Source organism: Sturnus vulgaris, chromosome 3 (genome assembly GCF_052056855.1).
Source record: "Sturnus vulgaris isolate bStuVul1 chromosome 3, bStuVul1.hap1, whole genome shotgun sequence".
Taxonomy (NCBI): domain Eukaryota; kingdom Metazoa; phylum Chordata; class Aves; order Passeriformes; family Sturnidae; genus Sturnus; species Sturnus vulgaris.
The window spans coordinates 84,237,316-84,254,979 of NC_142245.1; the positions used below are offsets into that span (position 1 = coordinate 84,237,316).

Consider the following 17,664-nt stretch of genomic DNA (forward strand, 5'->3'; position numbering starts at 1 on the left):
TGGAGCAGGTTGCAGAAACCTATGGCACTGAACTTGGTAAGATGAATCCATTTTGACTGGCTGGCTGAAGAACCATTTCACAGCAAAGCTCAATCTAGTACACAAGTACTATCAAGTCAACATTCAGAGCAGTCTTGCATGATTTTGTTTATTTCAAATCATTTTCATTAGCAGCATATATCAAAGTTTTATCCTTCAGAATTACAAAAAACCCCACAAATAAACAACTCCTCCAAAAAGACCCTCACAAATGAACAAAAGTAAGCATAAATACATACAAACAAACAAAACCCACCAGTGTGTGAATGCTTAGAGATGCCCCACATTTTCCTCAATGCAACACTGAACAAAAATATTCTAAATAGGACTTAATGCAAGAAAAAGCACAACTGATTCAGCCTAAACTACAGTGATAACATATACCTCATCTTTCAGCTTAACTCATGGTAAAACCTGCCAATCCTTTTTAGTCCTCAGCCTCTCACTGATGACAATAAATGTAAAGAATTGAAAGAGAGATACCTACTACTGCATCTGCTATTACTAAGGGGAAGGAAATGTCCATCCTATATACCATATATATACACTTATATACTATTTGCAGACTATATACTGATGGAAACAGAAAGAAGCAACAGCCTAAGTCCTCAAGGACAGGATAAGACAGCAACTCTCCTGTGAGGAAAGGCTGCAAGAGTTGGGGTTGTTCAGCCTGGAGAATTGAAGGCTCAGGGGAGACCTTATTGTGGCCTTCAGTACTCCAAGGTGGCCTAAAAGATAGATGGGGACAAACAGTTTAGCAGGGCCTGTTGCAATAGGACAAGGGATAATGGTTTAAAAGTAAAAGAGGGTGGATTCAGTCTAGACAGAAGAAAGAAGTGTTATACAATGAGGTAGTGAAACACTGAAACAGGCTGCTGGGAGAAGTGGTAGCTGCCCCAACCCTGCAAAGGGGTCAGGTGGGATGGGGATCTGAGCAACCTCATCTAGTTGAAGATAATCCTGCTTATGGAGGAGGTTGAACTAGTTGGCCTTTGAAGTCCCTTCCAGCCCAAACTGTTCTATGAGTCTATTATTTTGTGACTGCAAAATTCCTATTTCAGTCTGTTTATTCAATGCCAGATTACTCTAATACATGTTTGGATCACATCATTTATTCACAATAGTATATGGGCTTTCTTTTTCTGAAATCAGCAAATCCAACTGAGGGAAGTAGGATGAAAAAAAAAGATAATGCCTGAACGATCCCACCACCCTAAAAAATCTATACTAAAAAACAGAGAAGAAAAAAGGTGGCAGAAGTAAACTACAAAATGCAGATAGGATAAAGCTCTCATGAGGGATGGTGGAAATCCAGAGAATTCATAAACAAGAAGAGCTCTGAATGGATAAACTTTTAAAGAAAACTCCTTAAAACAGTTGCTATCTCACATGTTTGTGAAACACTGGGTGTAAAAAACACCTAGAACCAGCCCTGCAACTTACAGAAGTTTGACAAGGTTTTTAGTTTCAAACCAATGAAGTTCAATTCAGCATAGTTCAGTAAGATTCCCTAGTTTCCAGTCATCCTTTCTAAAAATCATTTACATAGATGCAAAACCTTGCTTCTGTTAGATGTTCCAATTGCTATGTTTTACACCATATTTACAGACCATATACAATCTTCAGATCTATAATTTAATTTTTACATGGGTCTTACACAAGTTGGAGTTGCTGTGACTAAATTACTAAATTCTAGTATTATATTCTAGTAATTACTAAATGGTTTTATGAACTTTAGTAATTAAGGTCAAAGCTCATAACCAAGAAAGCACCCATGTGTTTACTTACGTTTTCTTAAAACACTTCATAGCATAAGGAAAAACACTACATAGAACACCAGAGAGGATTTTTACAATTGAAACATCTGGAAAAACAAATGTAATTAGTCTTACCTTTGGGCTGCTGTTTTTACTACGGTTGTTTGTGCGTGGTGAAAGCGCCTGCCATGTACCACAGTAACAGGACCAGATATATTCTGAGCATTTTCACTGCAAACATACAGAGAAATGTTTAAGAAAATACTCTGGTGAGTTTGTACAGTCTTAGGTAAAACATGTGGTGTCCTAGTTTTACAAGACCAGCCACACAAGACCAAGTATTAAAGTATTTCTGAACCAATAATACACGTTGTTAGGATCCTTCTACAGGCATAAAAACATTCAGCCTCATAATAAAATAGGCATATAGGAATATACACAATTTTTTTCCTGGAAGAAAAGGTAAAGATTTTTTTACTCAACCCTGTACTGCAAAAAGAAACTGCCTTTTTTAATTACTTGTAACCATTTATAACTAATTTTATACTTTCATCTCTCATTTTATTAAGGCATAATATTAACTTCTTTAATATGATTTGTATGTGCATAATGTGAACAGATTGAATTCAGGAATATCCCTCATAAAAAAAAAGTAAACAAAGCAAATTTGCGGATGCAAGATGAGTTATAATTAAAAAAAATCAACACATTTCAAAAAGAAAAAACGAAAGATTCCCAGGTACTCGTATCTCAACAAGACTCTTATTCACCAGTGTATCTTAGCATTTCTTGGGTTTCTTCCTTTGCAACCTTTAGACTTTTATCTCATTATTATGTAAAATCAGCAATTATGGAGAGAAGATTTCTTATTGTTACCCTCTCTAGTAAAAGCTGACATTAAGATATAGTAGATCAGTAATATAGTGCTCCCTCAGAGATCATTAAACCCTAAGAATTATGTTGCATGCTGCTGTGACAGATCACACAATACTATGCTTGCAATGTTCAAAAATCACAGAAGTTTTAAGAGACAGTATGTTGATGACGCAAACTGTTTCAAATTACGGAAATACAGTGCTTAAATTGTGCTTTTCAAATTGCTCGGAATACAATGTTTAAATTGTGCTTTTTTAATTGCTTGGAAATTTTAATTCCACTAGAGAAAATGAAGTGAAAAAGCATTCCGAATAATAATATTTCTCAGAAATATTATCTTGCCATTTGTCCTGTTAGTTACAATAAAAAAAAACCCCGAAGTACCACAATTCAAAAAAAGCTGACAAGCAAGTCCTAATCCTTTCTTTACATTCCCTCAAAAGAAGAAAATTAGTAAATTGTTAGTTTGCTTTTTAATTTTCAGTGCAGCGTTACAAACCCTTTGAGTAGCCCTAGATAAGTCAAGATTAGAAGCTTTCAGAGCATTTCTGACTGCCCCTAACATAACCATGAACATAACAGAACAAGATTTAACAAACCGAAAGGGTTAAATTCTCTTTTCTAGAATATTCAATTTTAAAATATCATAAACCATCTGAGTTAACAGTCCAACATCCTAAAAACTAACAGCATCCATGCAAACACCCACCTCCTGAAAGTAAACACACTCATCTCACTTCTAAGTCGAGGCTATGCAACTCCAGCTGATCAGTCATCATCCAGATCAATCTACAGTCAATCTTCTGTCCAATTTGCCACCTCAGCAATAAAAAGTTGACCGCTACTTGCCCTAAATACTTTAGAATGTCTCAAATCCTCTTTGGCTTCCCACTTCATGTCTTTGAAAAAGGTATTAGGAAAAAAACAGAAACAGCTTGCAGGAATGCCTTCTCAAATGCTTAAGGCCTAAGGACTTCAAATGAGCAAGCAAGCCTATGTACCTCCTGTTTAACCATTGTGTGTGTTGGATCTGACCTTTGCCAAACTATCATGAATGATTGTGAAACTCTCTCTTGTGCCCCCACAGCAGAAGGAAACGGTTAAGCAGCACTTTTGCTTTTTGCCTCACACTCACGTAGTGAAAACTCCAGTAGGTGCTGGAACAGAGTATCGCAGACTACTCAGGGATCAGATTTGAGTCAAAGCAGACTGTTCTGGATGGCACACTTAAATGGTTCATATGGTGCCAGACATGTTTCCAACTAGGACAGCTGTGAAACACAATCTGCTCTATAATCTTGTTCTCTAAATGGAACACACCCAACACAGACAGAAACACCAGAAAATACAATCAAAGTCCTACAGAGGTGCAAAACAGGCACATCAGAACTGAAATCTGAGTTTGCAAGTTTCAGAGCAATTTCTTGAAAATTAGTATAACACACTAAATGCAGGGTGATGTAATGGTCAGAAAGTTCCTTGAAAGAACAAATGTTCTAAAAAGAATTTACAGTATTTTAACAATGAATGTTTCATTAATGTTAGCTCAGAAACCACAGAATGATTTGAAGCCTAGGCTCTGATGAAAACAAGGTTTTACTATCACGTGCTATCAGCTGATCCTACTAAATTCTTAACACCACATGTTCAAGAGACAAAACAAAAGGAATCTTGCACTGAGCAAACGGATGGAGCTAGAAGGAAGAACAACATTTCAAAAACACACAACTACAAACTACATTAATCCTGCTGTTCATCAAATAACGATTTTTACAAAACATTATCAAAGAAAACCTAAAAGGGCCTTAATACAAGTTACTGAAAGCTAGCAAAGATAAAGCTATTTAAAGACCTCGTGATTAAAAAAATACAACCAAAACTAATTAGGTTAAGAGTTTGATACTGGATTTGCTTAACCAGGTAACAGATCATGGCCTTTTGCTTCATTTAAATTTCTCTGACAAGTACAGCAAATACTTCTTCTCACTGTCCTTGCATATCCCTTCCTCCTATCTCTTACTCTCTGTATTTTAGGGACTATTCTGCCAGAATAATGCTCATTTGAGTCAAGCCCCATTTATCTGAAATTTTTAGTCCCTATTCTACAGATAAGATGGAAAAAAAGACTACAACATTGTCGTAAAAATCACCATGAACAGATGAAGAGTATCAAGTATCTGATATTCTTGTATTTAATCTAGCAGCTTAACTGTATTATTAACTTTCAGAATCTTCTCCAGCTGAAGAGTCCAAATATTGAAATTATTAAGCACCTTCCATTCTGCATAGCAAAGTTAACAAACCAGCAATCATCAGTAAAGCGACTAGACCCCAAACCTTTACGGATACACATTATAAAAGGTACAACAATATCCCAGTGAAGTCATTAAATCGAGATATTCACTGGAGCATAACCACAAAATGCAGTGACCAGTATGTTAGAAGCAGTCACAGTGGCCTATATACGTCCACTAGTCACAACAGTCCTTCATTAATGACAGTTTATTATCAGTATGTAGCTCAGTACAAGACAAGAGGTGGGTGCCCATTTACATGCAAAAGATTTTACTCTTTTAGTTTAATTTTAAAAATCCTAGTAGGTCTTCGGTTTATACTGTATTATTTGTCAACAGAAGGCAGTTCCAATACAGGTAACAGAATGTCTAAACTACATGCTTAAACCATCTAAAAAGACCTCATTAACTATTTACCTTAAAACAAAACCTGCATACACTTCTGGAACTTAATAAAAACATATCTGTACAATATGTATAAACATACATGTACAGTCAGGTATGACTGCTTTAACAAAAAGAAACATAGTAAAGCTGGATTTCACTACAAATTCCATCAACAAAGGAAAATTCTAGCTACTAGAGAATTAGAGGAATCTTATTTTAAAGGTGTACTCGAAACAAAGAACAAGTATAATGTAAATACCAGGTTTCTTCAATAATGAAACAGAGCAAAGGAGCCCTGACAGACTTGTAATTGTTACTTTTAACTTTATGTCTATGTCCAAGAACAGAACCCTAAAGAATGGAAATGACCAAGATGATTCTGTAAGAACCGGTAAATTTGAAGATGTGCAAGGCAGAAATGTGGATATTATCTTACAAATCTGTTGTGCATACAAAAAAAATATGAAGACAAAACATTATTTGCATAGATAATCAAGGACAATGAAGTACCATGCTAATTTGTGTAAATATAAAAATAGCCTCTGACAAAAAACCTGTCACTAATAAATACATTTTATTTAAAAAAAACTTTTTGAATTTTCACGTAACACTCCAGTAGTTTATCTTAAGACATCAGGCTCAAAGACCAGAATAGCAGGAAAGAATATGTATCACACAGAATTTAAGGATTTATTTTTATCAAGTGACTATGGTAAAATGGTCCCACTAACAGTGCTTACAGCACACAAGAGCCATGTCTTGACTGCAGAGAGGGACCAGAGCTTGGGGCTACGTTGTGGACACGGCTACATTATTATTCTGCACCTCTCAAATCATGGCTGGGTGTTGTGGTGTCAGGGAGAAGAATAAGGACCATATCCCCAGAAGTGTGCCATTTTTGTCTCCCTCTCTCCATCTGGGCTGAGCTGCTGAGAGCAGCCGTGCACACCTCATCCTCTGCTGCTGCCATTCACCACACCTTCCCACTCCTCCAAGATGTGACTGCAGGATGTGGTTCTGCAAAGTGGCAAACACAGCTCTGGGACGTGGCTCTGAACAAGCAGCAGAGCCGTGTGGAACTGAGCCCAGCAGAGTGGTCCAAAGCAGCAGCAGAACTGAGCCTGAGCTGAGCCTGAACCCAAGCCTGGTGCAGTGAAGGAGCGGTGCAGCACAACATAGATGATCTCACTTCCAGGCTTTTGTCTCTCATTGTTTTCCATCGTCTCGGCTGGGGGATGGGGAGAGCCACCTGTGAGGAGTGCCCACCACCTTGTCTTTCTCCCACTGGCCACACGGAACTAAGTCATAGTGGCAAACACCCTTTGTGCATAAAGCACTCTCCTTTATTTTTGTATGCTTTTGTTACTAATATTGCTGCTGTCAGTGCGCATTTCTTACTCCACTGCTGTTTGCTTTCAGTCTCTGCCTTTGTCCCTCTCTTACGAGGAGGCAAGAAAGGAAGTGGCTGATTTGGAGTTTAATTTCCAGCTGGTGATAAACCACCAAAAATGAAGACAAGGACATCCCTTATGCAGCTACATATATATTAGATATTTGATGACTGGCCCATCTTTAGCTGGATATCTTATGAACTTTTCCTTCCTGCAAAGATTACCGAACTGAGTGCACTTTAGCAATATGAAACACTCCCTGAGAAAGTTAGGTAAATATAACACTTTTTATTATATACTAAATAAAGAAATCAATTTCTTACAAGCTAGGGACAGTAGTAACAAGCAAGTACAACACTGAATGCTTAAAAACTGTTCCTGTCAGCTTTAAACGCAAGTGACAGTCTCAAGCTATCCTATACAAGTATGGCTATTTGCTGAATCCTTTAAAAAAAAGTCCATGAATCCAAAATCAATCTTGCAGTAACAAAGCCACAGTTTACCCTGAGTTAACCTTGGCAATTTATGGTCACAGAAAAAAGCGAATCTGGATGGGGATGTAGAATATATTTTCCTACCTGCTATCACTGTATAGAGGGAACAATAACCCATGTAGGCAACATGAGTAAGGTACTAACAAATATGCCAGTGAATGCTCTAAATCCATTATAAGAGTCTTCTGGTACTTTCCTCTTACAAAATGTTTGACACCAGATTAGTAAAGACCCTGATAATCTAGGTTTCCCTCTTTACACAGAAGCACACTACAGTACAGCTCCTTAAAATGCACAGTATGCAATGTATATGGACTAGAAGTTCAGTTTATCGTGCATTGATTTGTATCAATGACCATGGAAACACAAATTAAATGTATTACCTCAGTTTCTTGCTATTTCCCATCATGTTGAGGCCGATTGCATTCCCTTTAAAAAGTTTGAAACCTCCAGCTTTGCCTCGTCTTGCATACGCTTTTATGGCATCGCTGCTGCTGCCGAGAGTTCCAGGTCGACAACGAATTGACTATCACAACACAATTCACATATGTTAAAATAATTGTATAATTGTTTAGAAGTTAGAAGAAGAAAAGGAATGCAAAATATTAATATAAATATTACTTTGGCTTCATTCTCAAACTGCTTTTATACCAAATTTCATGGAAAATATACACCCATACTTTCTTGCTAAACCAAGTACAATATATATTTTATGCTTAGTACAGTATTTATGATAATTGTCTAACCTTAGAATTAGTTATTCTTGTTCATATTTTTCAGAATACTACAGAGATCAAGAGGGGAACAAAAACTTGAACGGTAGGCAGATAAACAGCTTGAGCATATATTTCTATAACACAACAGAAACTTTCATTTCTTTATACTGCACACATGGCTATGCAGTACTGTTCAAGAAGCTAAAAAGCTTTAAAGATACATTTTCACTATAAGAGAAACCAATTATTTACCTTTTTTTCTTCACTGGGACAAAAAGGTCCATCACTGTCATCTAAACTGAGAAGATTTGCCTCGCTAGACAGGTGTGGGAGAGAAAAGCACATACATTGTAATCCAACAGAGCACTCACAAAACATTTTGAATGCAAAAGGCTTTTTCCCCCCCTTTCCTCTACATTTTAATGAATCATATACACACTGTATAAATATTCATAAAACAAAAGGAACATGAAATGAGCAAGAGAATGATCAGATGCATAATATGAACCTGAACTCAGAGTGTACATCTAATTATTTTGCAGAAAGCAAAACTAAAAGAATTAATTCAAAATAGTCATTGTTACTGAGCCTTCAATATGGTTACAACAATATTACTGACACTTTAAAAGATTCTATACTCTCCACATAAATTGAGTCCAAAACTTCATTAACCTATAAAACATGATCTTTGTTTATGCCTATCAGTGTTCAAACATGTAGTTTAAAACTGCAAACTTCATAGTGCTTTTGGAGAAGAACTTAATGTAACTACATTTTACCCCACAGCAATTATTACTAAAGTATGTCTTTATAAAAAAGAACATAGTCAGTTTAGTTCTACTGCTTCTTAAAATGTGCTTCTTTAGCACTTTCAGTATCTGTAATCTCCAACTGTTAGAATGGGGAAGAATACAAAAAGAATGAAAGCCACTCCATGATACTCTAAAACACTATTTTCAGTAATAGGCAGTTATCCTCAAGTAATCTTAAGTATTTAAATTGAAACCCCAATAACACATTTCATACTGACAGCAGCTAGATTAGTCTAACATATTATTGCTTCCAGGAGAAGCAATCTGCAGACAATCCCTTCTCATCAATCCTATGTTGGCTACAACAAGACAATACAACTTTTAGCCAACTTGTAACCACATGGTTTGAAAAGTTTTAATCAAGATCATTCAGGCAGAAATTCCTTAAAATAGAAGTAGTTATGCCAGGTATTAAAAGGGAAGAGCTACACGAGAGAAACAAACATTTCTTTGCCGTGTCAATTTGACATGCTGGCTTGCAATAAATACAGTGACTTTAGCTCGTCATATATAAATGAACTAATCCCTCAAGTTCCTAACAACTTTTTCCATGCACAGTATTTCCCTTCATGTTACAATTTATTCTTCCATCTTACGCAATACAAATATCCCTAGAGCAAATAAAATAAAAATGTTGGGTGAGATCTACAGATTTTGAAACTTCAGGAGATAAGACTGTGCACACAGCTGATTTTGAAATGGGAAGAATTATGTAAATGTGAACACATAGCCAGTGGCACTGTTGTATTTTCCTTTCATTTACAGAGCACCACAATTCTAGGTGCTCAATGGTAAAACAAACAGTGTAGTAGATCCATCACTAATTTCAAACAGGCAAAAGAATACAGTTGTACTTCTGTACAGACTACATATGGATATTAAAATTTTTACATCCTGCAACTTTTTTTTTTTTAATTCTCTTTCAGAACAAATCATCCTTTCAAGGAAGGCTCATGGAAGCTTCTCAAACATTCATCAGCAGACAGAGTTTAACAATTCCAGAAATTTTCCACATCGTAAAAAATAAACAAAACCCTGCAGCACAGACATGAGCAGCAATCTACAGTACTTGCCTATGGTGCTGCCCTAGTCAGATCATTTCACCTCCAGAAATGTTCTTTAGCTTCAGTTCATACAAAAATGATGACCATTTTCAAAACACCTTTGTACCGCGGCAATACTTTTAGGATTTCAACATGCTTCAATACTGCAACCATTTCAACAAAGGGCAATTGAGGGGGGAGGTAAGAGAAGGTTAACACATTGCAAATGACCAAAACACTGAGCCAAGGCTTAAATCAAAATGAACAAGAGTAACTCTTATCACACAACATGAATAGAGTAATATTAGCAAATTAATAGTTTTAAATGAACCAATACTTCTAGAGATCTTGAGGAATGCAAAGCATATGCATCAGAACCAGAAAGGTTGTTTTTTCAGAGAGCAGAATACATAGCAACCGAGCAATGTCTATTTGCTCATGTATCACATGCTTCCTGCTGCCTGCTTCAATGATGCAATTTATACAGGCAGGAAAAAACCAAAACCAACCCAAAATAAACACTGTACCACTCCCCCAACATACCAGTCAGTAACATTTTTAACATCCCATTTAAACTCAGCTGTCTTGCTGGGAGGATGTCTTCACATTCTCTTTTAACTGGGGAACCATGGGTTTCCTGGTTATTTTCACATTGGAACATAAATTTCTAACTTTTCAATACATTCCTTAAAATTTTATAACAAATTAATGGTAAGTCTTAACTAATATTAAGGTGAACAAATTAGAAGTAATTTACCTAAACAAGAGTTAAGGGGAGCTCATAATTACACATTCAAATTTAGGCACTAAACAAGGAAACAAAAATTTCTGTTTATTTGCCTCTAATCACTTGCCATTTGTTTGATGTTTTAAAACATTATGAACTATGTAATAGTTAGTTAGACAGCTGAGATTAACAGGCTATGTTTCACTACTACCTACCTACAAGCAACCCAAACTTTAAACCTCTGCTGACCATTGAGGTTACACTCTAATAAGCTGCAAGCGCTTTTCTATCAACTACCAACGGATCCAGTCACATTTCAAACATAATTGGAATTTCTTTCTGAAAACTATTATATATAAACCCAGCAGATTGACGTATTTGCCCTCACAGCACACTGTGTACATTCTTTGTTTTTAATTACATAGTGGTAGGTAGCACACTAAAGAAGTCGCACTATCAGAGGCCCAAGAGTAGTAGTATTATTAACTCATTTACAGTGCCATTCCATTAAAAATAGCCTTAATTTTAAAAGTTTTCATCAATTTAAAGGCTACAGTGTCCTACTAAGAGGCTCACAAAAGAAGTAGAAAACATCTCTATAACTATGGCAGGGGTTTTTGAAAAAGTAATACAAATTTTATGAGCAGTGGAAAAAATGTAAATATATAACACAGTACAATGCCTTTCTAATTGTCAGTACATGGAAAAAGGGGGTTTATTCCCCTAAATGGAGGGGCAAAAAATAAAGCTTTTTGAAAGAAAATGGTAGTTAAGTAAAGACACTGTAGTGCAAATAAATTTGACCCATTATTTGTATTCCTTGTTTTTGATACTGTTATCTCAGTGGAAGGCAGAAGTCTAGACTATTTAGAAAACAGTATGACAGCCAAAAGAAATCTGGGCCCATCCACTTACAAAACCACTGTGGAGCATATTGATACACTTCAAAAACATTTACACAGATATTACAAAGGAAGTAAATATAAATTATCCAAGACACTTCAAGACAATCATCTGTAACACCAGAAAGAAGCTTATAACATCTTAATTTCAGGAATCACTTGAATATATTATTATAGCCTTGTCTGCTTAGATCTGCCATCCTTTCATATCTTCCACTACACAAGATAATTTCCACTATTTATTCTGCAGTGGACTACACAGCTTTCAGTGTGCTCAGCTGACCAACTTATGTTTTTTTCTATTGTTCTATGTAAAGGTAGATCTCTTATGGATCTCCAATTACAAAGCAAGGAAAGTCTGACACCACTTGCTACCATCCTGAGTAGACCAAATTTTTTAGAACATCAAAATGTTACTTCTACTCTTTCAAGTGGACTGAGTATTACCTGTAGACGTTTCCTTTTGGATAAGATACTTGTTAATTTCCATTCTTAATTTCTATACCTCTTGTTCCATGCAGAGTATCAACTCTAGCATCAATTTAAATTTATACAGTGTTGGGTGATCACTATTTTTCCAAACTTTCTTTAGTTTACAAATATTCTTTAGTCTTTTTGTGTTCATTACTTGGTATCTTAACCATTACGACTCACCTCACCTACTTCCCAAGTTTAATGACATCCTTCTTTTAAAATATTCTACCTATTCTAAAAATTGCTGTGGTAGGAGGTCATTAAGACATACTTTGTGTTCATCTCACTGAAGAAAACATCATCCAAGCAGGCATCCAGTGCTGACCAACATCATTAGCACAGGTCTTATGGGGTAATACAAGAATACAGCCACTCTTTTAAATGCTGAGATGTTATTCTTAGGCTAGTTCAAAACAAGCCTATAGCGTGTCTACCATTAAGAGGGCAAAAAGCTGTGATAAAATCGGGCACTGTTAATACCAGCGTGTCCACAACCAACATGAGATGCATGCAGCTGCTTGCTTCAGACTCACAGCTCTCTCCACAAAGAAAGGATGTAAGAGCCAAACATCGTAGTCCGTATCAGCACACCATAGCAAATACCTACTTACTGCACAATACACTCAAATTACTGGGAGGGACACAAAGCTTTATGCTGGAACAATTGTATGAATTAAAGCTGCTAATCTTTGAAATGTTCTACTAAGGGTAAAGGAAATTTAGAAAAATAAAGAAGGAACCTTCACTGTTATTTGTTTTCTAACAATTCCCTTCTGTCAATGTTTTGCTATATGAAATAAAAATGCATCAGAAAAGCAAAAAACAAAAATCATTTCAAAATGCTAAAAGCTTGCTATGTCTTTAAGATAAACAAACCCAGGTGTTACCAAAAGTAAATACATGGGCAGCTTAAAACCTGTGGCTGTTTGGAGGGAATAAGAAATTGCCTCAAATGGTATCAGAGAATGGGTAAGTAAAGAAGAGAAGATCTCTGGTTTAAATCAATTTTCAACTACTCTTCTATCTATACTTCAGAATAAGATTCTGCATAATTCACAGATATAAAAGCAAATCAAAAATGATCTAAGTAGGCAATAAAAATTCAATTCCAGCTATGGGAAAACTGCTTGTTGTAGAGAATATTTTAAAGGAATGAAAAATCACCCAGACGTACAATCTTAAAATCAGATACAATTACATAAAGATTATGTTTCATAATCATTTTTCTAACTTTTTTTTTTTTTTGCATCATTACTCTATACATTTTTCATTCTGTGTTCTTAGTCAACATCAGCTGGAGACTGATGGAAAACAGCAGTAAATTACTAATAGAAAAAAAGCTGCTATGTTTTCAAATGTGACTTATTTCTGAAGGCAACTAAAATGGAAATAGTACCTGTACGGTATGTACTGCCCTTATACTTAAAACACATTTATGTGCACTACGAACGGATGTAAAGTTGCTAAGGAACAACACGACCTTAATTTTTTAAAATTAAAATGCCCTTAGTTTGTGAACCCTTTAAAAAGTGCTTTTAACTTCCCATACAGCTCTGTTTTGACAAGAGCTCTTAATGCTTACCTCAACACGTTAATGAACTCCTGCACTCATTTTTTAATTAGTAAAACTTCATATTTTTCTCATGTTTTTTTAAGATTACAGCATAGCCTGCTGTTGCAGCCTATGTGGTTATGTCTACTTTCCTACCTGCCTTCCAGCGCAAAGTATTTGGCAGAATAATAGATGATACAAATCCATATAGTAATTATTTTTGTACTTAATCACAGGATTCAGTGACTTCTTATTAGAGAATCACAGCATACCTTTTTGATTTGCAAGTTCTACTCTTCGCATATCTACAAATAACAAATAAACTGACATGAATTCTTTGTGCATAACACTTGTTCTTTTAGAAATTCATTAGTCATTTTGGAAATAAATACATTAATATCGAGAAAACATATTAGTAACAATAAAATGTCACAAGGACAAAGTATGCGTTCAAACTATACACACAGGACTTAAGTTTTAGCCAAAATCCAAACACAACAAGGAGTAAATTATAAGGAAAAAAAAACAGCCTTAACTCTATTCAGGGAAATAAACACAAAAGAAGAAAAATCTAGAATCTTTAGGCTCTGTTTAACTTGATGAAGGCCTAAAGGTACTGAAGTACTTTAACTATAACTATCCACTACTGAGTAGCATCATTATTAAAGGAAGGAAAAGCTGTATAGGATTGGATACCCTACCTATCAACTTCCTTATTCTGCATGCTCACATTCTGCTTGTCTGTATTCCTTAGATTTACATAGAAGCTCCAAAGACAACTGCAGCCCCTGTGAAATGTACTGCGCCCTGTGCTGTAAGCCCCATCTTCACAATAAAGCTTACATTACAATGAACTGCTATTTGGCAATACTATTTAAAATAATCACTTATTTGAAATATTTTTTTTTAATCACTGGAAGTTTAAGATATTATATATTGTTTCTTATTCATAAACTACAAAAAATCAGTATTTAATTATAAATACACATTTATACTTTCAATAGCCTAGATAAAAGCATCCTTACTCTTTCTCTGCATCTCCTTCACTTTCTTCTGCATGATCAAAGCTCCAATTACTTTTAAAACCTCCATCTCTCTTGGACTGTGATCTATCCAAAGCTGAAATGAGAACAAGTTAAGATAAGTCTTGATTTCAAGCTGAGTTATTAATCAACATAAACTAGAGGAGTAAACCAGATGCATGTATTTTTCCCCAGTATTTATTGTATTGATGACAATGTTCAGCTATCATTTGATCAGTAAGTCCATCAATGCACTGGTGATTATTATTTCCCTAAATAAATAAAAGTATCTGTCAGCATCTTATTACCAATAAGTTAGCAAGCTATTAAAAATGATAACCTGAGGTTGTGTAACAACTGTTTTCAACTGTTTTACTGATACCTATAAAGTTAAGGGTAGTTTCTCTGATATGAACTATATGCCACAAACAGAAAGCCCTAAAATGTATCATTTACATGACTAATAACCAAACATATATTGAATTTTTCCATATAAAAGCAACAGTTCTGAACTGTCCCAAGTACAATTTCAACATAATATGCTGGATGTTTAATTCAACATCTGACCTGAATTAACATACAACGCAAACTGAAATTTTATCAACCGTTAGCATCAACTAAGTATAAACTTTCTGTCATACTATATAAAATTTCAGATCTATCTACTACAACATCCACCCTGATGGAGATTTTCATGTAATATCATGGCATGGGGTATTCTTAAGTGAAGGTGTTCCAAAGCATGGAGACAGTACTCATTAAAGCAAGGCACTGTTCCCCCTGGGCCCTAAATACTGCAATTAAGAACTGCCTCACACAAATTCTGTATGACAATTCTGCTTTGATTTTGGTTTAAGTGTGTTTTTGCTTACTACACTGTTGGAAATGCATTTAAAAATAATTAATGAAACTGCTATACTGTGATAGAAAAGAGTAAGAAAATCACAACCAACAACGTGTGTCTAGGATAAAGTATAAACAATGCCCACAGAAATATTTATTGCATATTCAACCTCTCCTTCCAACTACTCACATCTACTGCAGACTTCCTGAGCCATCGGTGTTTAACAGCTCTTCCTACCTTTCTATTCTCCCTGCTTGCTTCTTAATCAAGCCTGCTTTATAGAATCGACAGCATCTTTCAGCAGAAAGTACCTCAGCTTAATTACAGGAGTATCTCCTTTTGTTGATTCTGATTCAATCTGGCACCTTTTGCTCTTAGTACTCTAAGACAGTAATAAGTAACCCTTCCCTATTCCCTCATGGTTGCATAGATTCCTGTGTTCTTTCATGATCTTCCCTTGCCAGACAGAACAAGCAGAAAACTGAGTCTGCTTAATTCTTCCTCCCATGAAAGCTGTTTCATGCCTTTAAATCCCTCTTGATGCTATCATCTCTTTGAACCTCTTCCAGTCTACTGTACCCCTTCTGAGATGAGGACACACACACTACGAGGAATACTCAAGATGCACACACCCCATGAAATTCTACAAAAGCAGAATGTTGTTTCTGTTCTTTGCTCCTTTCCTAGTAAATCTTTACACTGGATTTGCTATTTTCACTGCTAAGGAGAACTTAATTGATCTTTAGGTACTAGATAATTCCATCTTTCACTCATCATGGGTTAAGAAGCACTTCAGACCCAATCGTTACCTACAAAAATGCTCTTTTTTTACTTTTCATTCACTTAGATTACTTGACATTTAGCTACATAGAATTTCATGTATGATTTCAACCCGTGTAACTCAAAACCTGAGCATTTGAAACTTTCTTTAAATAGCTAGCCATTATACTAACCCAAGTATAGTTCAAATATCTACAAACTTGGTCACCCAGCTAGCATACCCTTTTTCTTATAACTGTGCACCAATGTTATAGATCCTTGTGCAATTAAATTAGCTACTCCTATTAACAAAACAAACTTTTTTTGCCCTCTCTTTCTAACTCTTCCCCATTGTTTCTTATAATATTTTCCATTTTATTCAGAGGTAATTTAGCCTCTCCCAAATCCTCTGATAAATGACTTTACAGAGGGAACAACGAAATCAATTCTGGTCTTCATTATAATTTCCATGAATTCAGGTTTCATGGTCACAAAGCTCACTGATGTAAATTTCCTCAAACACCTCCGCTGCCTTTTTAAATTGCTGCTGATATGCTAGCTACCTTCCTTACCTGTAGCAGAAATATGATGCTAACCACAAGCAACACACTTGCAGTCATTAGCTCCTTTATCCCCCAGCTCCTCTTACAACACTTGGATGAATGCCATTTGATCATGCTGCCTTGTTCACAGTTTGCTCAATGTATTGCAATTTCTTCCACTGATGCTTCATTTTGAGTCGTACATGCTGTCATATTCCTTATTAAGAAACATTCCGGCATGAAGAGCTCTCTAAGTGTTGCCAAAGTGAGTGCAAGCAATTCCATTATTCAGCTATGACCTTATATACTCCAAAGCCACCTTTTACAACTGGGTTGTCTGGGTTGATCCTCCAGCCACTCCTTAAACTTTCCTGCTGAGTTTGAAGAAATACTTAACAATAATTTTTGTGCCTGTTGGGAGTTACTAATCAATTTTTGCCCCATCTCATTATAATTACTGGTTAAATCCACCAGTTTTTTTATTATTCTCTATTTTCATTACTGAGATAAAAGATCTGATTCAAGAACTATGATGTTTTATTTCAGATATTGTATCTTACTCTTGATGTTTAGCCAGGCCAGCACTTGGAAAGCCTTTTGAAATTTACTTAAACAAGTAGCATGCATGCTGTAAGCCTCCTATACCTTTAAATAACTCCCAAGCGGGCTAGAAGTATTTTACACTCCAGCTGCTTCTTTTCTTGTTCAAAAAGTTTCTTAGTATTTTCTGTCATCCTTTTTTAATTAAGCATTTCTGTATTGGACAGTCCATCCACTGCTACTGATCAGTGTAGCCATCCATGGAAAATGTCTTATCCCAGTTCTGCTCATTCAACTCTGGATCAATTTTCACTCTCTACAGCACTCTTGGTCCTAACAAAAATGTAAATCTAGAAGTATACCATCATGTTAGCTGGAGTGTTCACCTGAGTTACTTGATCTGAACTGCCACTTAGTATCTGATTCCATACAGGATTTTTTATTTTTTTAAGGGGATAACAAGTAATCTGTTACACGTGCTAAGCTGCTG

At 35.7% G+C, this 17,664-nt stretch overlaps 1 protein-coding gene across 12 annotated transcripts in view; it reads right to left on the reverse strand.

Annotated features, from left to right (window-relative positions):
• Nucleotides 1–17,664, reverse strand: part of SENP6 (SUMO specific peptidase 6) — a 73,000-nt gene that overhangs the window by 39,845 nt on the left and 15,491 nt on the right. For 5 of the 12 annotated variants that reach the window (XM_088162141.1, XM_014870204.2, XM_014870205.2 and 2 more), the window contains exons 2-6: nt 14,493–14,586; nt 13,740–13,772; nt 8,210–8,273; nt 7,625–7,767; nt 1,935–2,030 (exon numbers count right to left, since the gene is read on the reverse strand). In XM_088162141.1, the coding sequence (XP_088018267.1) occupies nt 1,935–2,030; nt 7,625–7,767; nt 8,210–8,273; nt 13,740–13,772; nt 14,493–14,586 (430 nt within the window). The remainder of the gene's footprint in view (nt 1–1,934; nt 2,031–7,624; nt 7,768–8,209; nt 8,274–13,739; nt 13,773–14,492; nt 14,587–17,664) is intronic. The other 7 variants (XM_088162144.1, XM_014870207.2, XM_014870206.2 and 4 more) reach the window with 2 other exon arrangements.